Consider the following 3981-nt stretch of genomic DNA (forward strand, 5'->3'; position numbering starts at 1 on the left):
TCTCTCTCTCTAGTCTCACATATTATTTTACAATATTATATTTAAAAATATAGGTATTTAAAAAAAAGTTTTTTATATTCATCATTGTATATCATAATTGTAGATACTATAATAGTAGATAATAATAATTATATTTAAGTAATAACTATAACAATCATAATTGTAGTACCATGTAATTATAGTCTTATGGAAAAAATGATTTTGCTGAAACAAAATCTAAAAATTAAGCTAGGTACAAATTTAAAAGTAATTTTATTTATCTATTAAAATAATTATATGTTCAAACTACTTGCTAGAATATTAAAACTTTTGCTCATCATATTTGAGTTTCCTGTATAATTATTGATGATTTAACAAAATTATTTTCAGATCTACCTAAATTTAGATACAAAATTTTTTTATACACAAATATATAAAAAATTTTTCTCTTACAATTAGTGTGACTTCATTCCTTCATCAAATACAATTTATCAAATACAATTTATTTTCAGGTGAACTTTGATCGTACCTTTGAGAAGGAATACACCGGACTGGGAGCAACATTCGGATTTGTCCAAACGTTAGTCGCACCAGGTATATCTTCATTGTTTTCATTCAAAAATAATTCTGCCGAATACGAAGGTCTCGCTGGTATTATGGGTGATCGGCAGCAAACTCTGTAAAATATCATAAAATATCTATCATACAAATTTGCCAAATGCAAAACGTTAAGTCTAAAAAAAAGACCTGGGAGAGCCGAATCGCATTATTATGAATTTAGATAGAGAAAATTTAGAACTATCTTAATCATTAATTTCATAAAATATTTTGTACATGAAATACGCAGGATAATTTGCGTGATTCTCTTAAATTTCTTGAAATATAAATCTTTCGATACTATGAAAAAAGTAGATTTAATATTGAAGTTATACAGAATATTTTTAAAAGATTCGATTTAAATATAAATATGACATAAAAAGCCAACAAAAATAATATAGGCGTTTCGAATATTTGTCTGCAAGCATTAATAATAACATATATGTTTCGAATATTTGCTTTGAACGCTCGCATTGGAAATATCATTCAGTTGACTTACAAGTTTACGTCCTCAAGTTTCTTGAGCAGCCTCTCGTTTTCCCGGCAAACGAGTTCCTGATCCCGTATCACTTGGTCCCGCGTGGCATAGAGCTCCGCATTCTCTCGTCGTAGTGCCTCGTTTTCAGTGATGTATGCTTGGATCAATTGGCTCAGTTCCGAACTCTCCATCTCGGCTAATTTCTCAAGATCCACTGGTGGCGGTGTCACGGGTATCAGTCTTTCGCCTGCAAATGATTGATGAGAATAATAGAAAGAAAGAAATACAGGAATTGTCAACGAGTTATTATTCTGCAAAATTAAATCTTAACTTTTGAAAGTAGCAATTGGTTTAATCGATTTATCATTATTATTTTAACATGAGATTATTAAAAAATATTTTTGTGTATATTGTTCTGTTATTTATTGCACTTATCGAATCATTAATTCTTTATTTTTTATTAGTGATTAGAATTTTTTTTGAAAAAGTTGTGATATACGTAGAAGATTTAACACATAATTAGCAAAACAAATTCCTATACTAATTTTTTTTACTCTTATTTTAAAATTACGTCAATAGTTTGAATTATTTCTCGCATTTATCGTAACTATATAGACATATCGTAACTATATAGACAGATTATATGTCTATTATCATGATATCATGATATACCGATAAGAAATGGATAACAAGCTAATTATATGCTAATAATACTTTTCGATTCACTGCGATGCATATTTTGAGCTTCGTTACTGAGATGAAGAGTCATCCTTAAATGATCGTTTTCGGTCTGAAGAGCCCCCACTTCACGCTTCAAACTAAGAATAAGAGCTTCACGTGGATCCTGTAAAGAGTGTCACATTTAAAAATCCCTTCTAAAATTCACTCGAAAAAAATGATCTTACCATCACTATAATAGGCTTCGTGGAGATCTTCTTGGCTCTCGCAGCATATCTCAAGGTGTTTAATGTTTCGTTGGCATTCGAACGAGCCGGTGAAACGCAGGCAACCTAAATATGTAATTATCGATACTGTTAAAGTTACAATTATAAAAACTGAGTGAATTAGAATTTACATCTATGACTAAGTTTTCACCGAGAGTTAAAGTTAAGTCGGAGTGTGGGAATTGACTAGTCACAGTCAAGTATTCTCCTCTTACAGTCGAATGAAAGAGAAAGAATGCTCGATTCTGGTTGATCAGTTCTTGTACTCTGAATTAACTCTAATCCTCGATGGTATAGAGATTATTAGAATTATTAGAATAGATTTCGCGTAAATAATACTAATAAAGTTTTTGGGGAAACATCGTTATCAATCGTGAATCAATTTGCTATGAAAATCCACTTAATCAACTTACCATTAACGTGACGCCATTTCCAGCAAGACTGTCAGCCAAAAGTTTTGTCAATTTACTATCCCGATAAGGAATATGACCACTTTTTCGTTTTCCATCGCTCAAGGAAGCAATGCAATATCCTGTGAAAAATATGTAAGTGACAGTCCTTCTGCGAGAGAAATTCAAATTTAGAAAGCTAGAAACCTGCCAAAATTATAAATAAAAAGTATCGTGCTTTCTTCGGATGATTTTATGAAATGTACTACTCGGGAAGAGTTTTTGCGAAAAACTTCTTATTATTTTGTTTCATGACCGTTATCGCGAAAGTTTATCGATTATTTTCCATATATGGAAGACACGTCTTTTCACATGTCAGTAATTTAATAGTCTAGCTATCGATTACTTCAACTATTCTAAATAATAGACGCACTGCAATTTCAAAGTCAAGATCTAATCTAATTTTCTGATAAATGAATTATTGTCACTATTTATAGTAAAATGATAGTGAAGTGTGACGCAATTTCATTTATTATAGTTAGGTTTCATTAGGGCTTCTTTGCTGAACTAAATATACATTTGTAAAATGAAATAGATATATGTATATAATATATTTGAAGTTTGATGAAAGCGAAATGGAAAGTTTTAATGCAGTCCAATGCAGCAACAAAAAACAAGCCTGTGTTGTAGGTAGCGTCGGTTGTAACATGAACAAGTTTTATTTCAATTGTTGAGTTATATAGAAAAAATTGTCGTTCTTTCAATTTGGTTATCGAAAAATATTTCTAGTTAAAAAAATGATAATTTTTTTTACACACAGCTCGATATAATTAACTAGAACTTACCTAATACCATGAGACTTTTGTTAATATTGTTTGCCTCTTCCAAGGTCTTGCCCTCACTTTGGGTTTTCTTCGTCATTTCGCTTCCAGCAAGGTCCACGAAATTAATTTTGCCTTGTTTCGAGATAAATACACCGTTCTCCATCTATTGACACGAGAGGTACTTATATTAGCCCTTGTTATAAATAATTAATTCGACTCGCGCGATGAGAAATAAATTAGCAGTATAAAATAAATTGGCCGGTGATGGAGAAAATTAATTTTGTCTTGTTGATAGACGACTACTGATTATTCGTATATTTATTGTTTATTAATTTTTAATGTAAGCGAATGATTACACAGCGCAAAATAGTGGTAAAATAAATTGAATCTTTATTAGCAGCTAATAAGCGGCAGAAAAACCGATATGTTATTCTGATGTTTTCAACGCTTATCTTTGAGTGTATTTTCATCTTCGTCTCAAGGGAAATATGAATAAATACCTCGAAATATCGTATTCACTTACTGCTTGCTCAGAAGTTATATTTATAGTCAAAATCGAATGGCTTCTGCTGGAATATTCATTCATATTGTGCGTACCGATCGATCTATTTCTCATTCCTACAAAAATAACGATTATTATAAACAATATTATAAACAATACTCCACCATTTCCAATTGATTTCCAATTTTTGAATAAGAATAACGAAATCTTGGCACAATGGAATTCTAAAAAAAACTGTTAGATACAATAAATATCTATAATATATATA

The 3981-nt window shown here is 30.5% G+C and overlaps 1 protein-coding gene across 2 annotated transcripts in view; it reads right to left on the minus strand.

The window, feature by feature from the left end:
- Positions 1-3981, minus strand: part of LOC108691318 (kinesin-like protein KIF12) — a 16441-nt gene that overhangs the window by 2334 nt on the left and 10126 nt on the right. For both annotated transcript variants that reach the window (XM_018198999.1, XM_018199008.1), the window contains exons 8-14: positions 3735-3829; positions 3233-3374; positions 2412-2530; positions 1960-2064; positions 1769-1898; positions 1076-1301; positions 509-656 (exon numbers count right to left, since the gene is read on the minus strand). In XM_018198999.1, the coding sequence (XP_018054488.1) occupies positions 509-656; positions 1076-1301; positions 1769-1898; positions 1960-2064; positions 2412-2530; positions 3233-3374; positions 3735-3829 (965 nt within the window). The remainder of the gene's footprint in view (positions 1-508; positions 657-1075; positions 1302-1768; positions 1899-1959; positions 2065-2411; positions 2531-3232; positions 3375-3734; positions 3830-3981) is intronic.

This window comes from Atta colombica, unplaced genomic scaffold, assembly GCF_001594045.1.
Source record: "Atta colombica isolate Treedump-2 unplaced genomic scaffold, Acol1.0 scaffold105, whole genome shotgun sequence".
NCBI classification, from domain to species: Eukaryota; Metazoa; Arthropoda; class Insecta; order Hymenoptera; family Formicidae; genus Atta; species Atta colombica.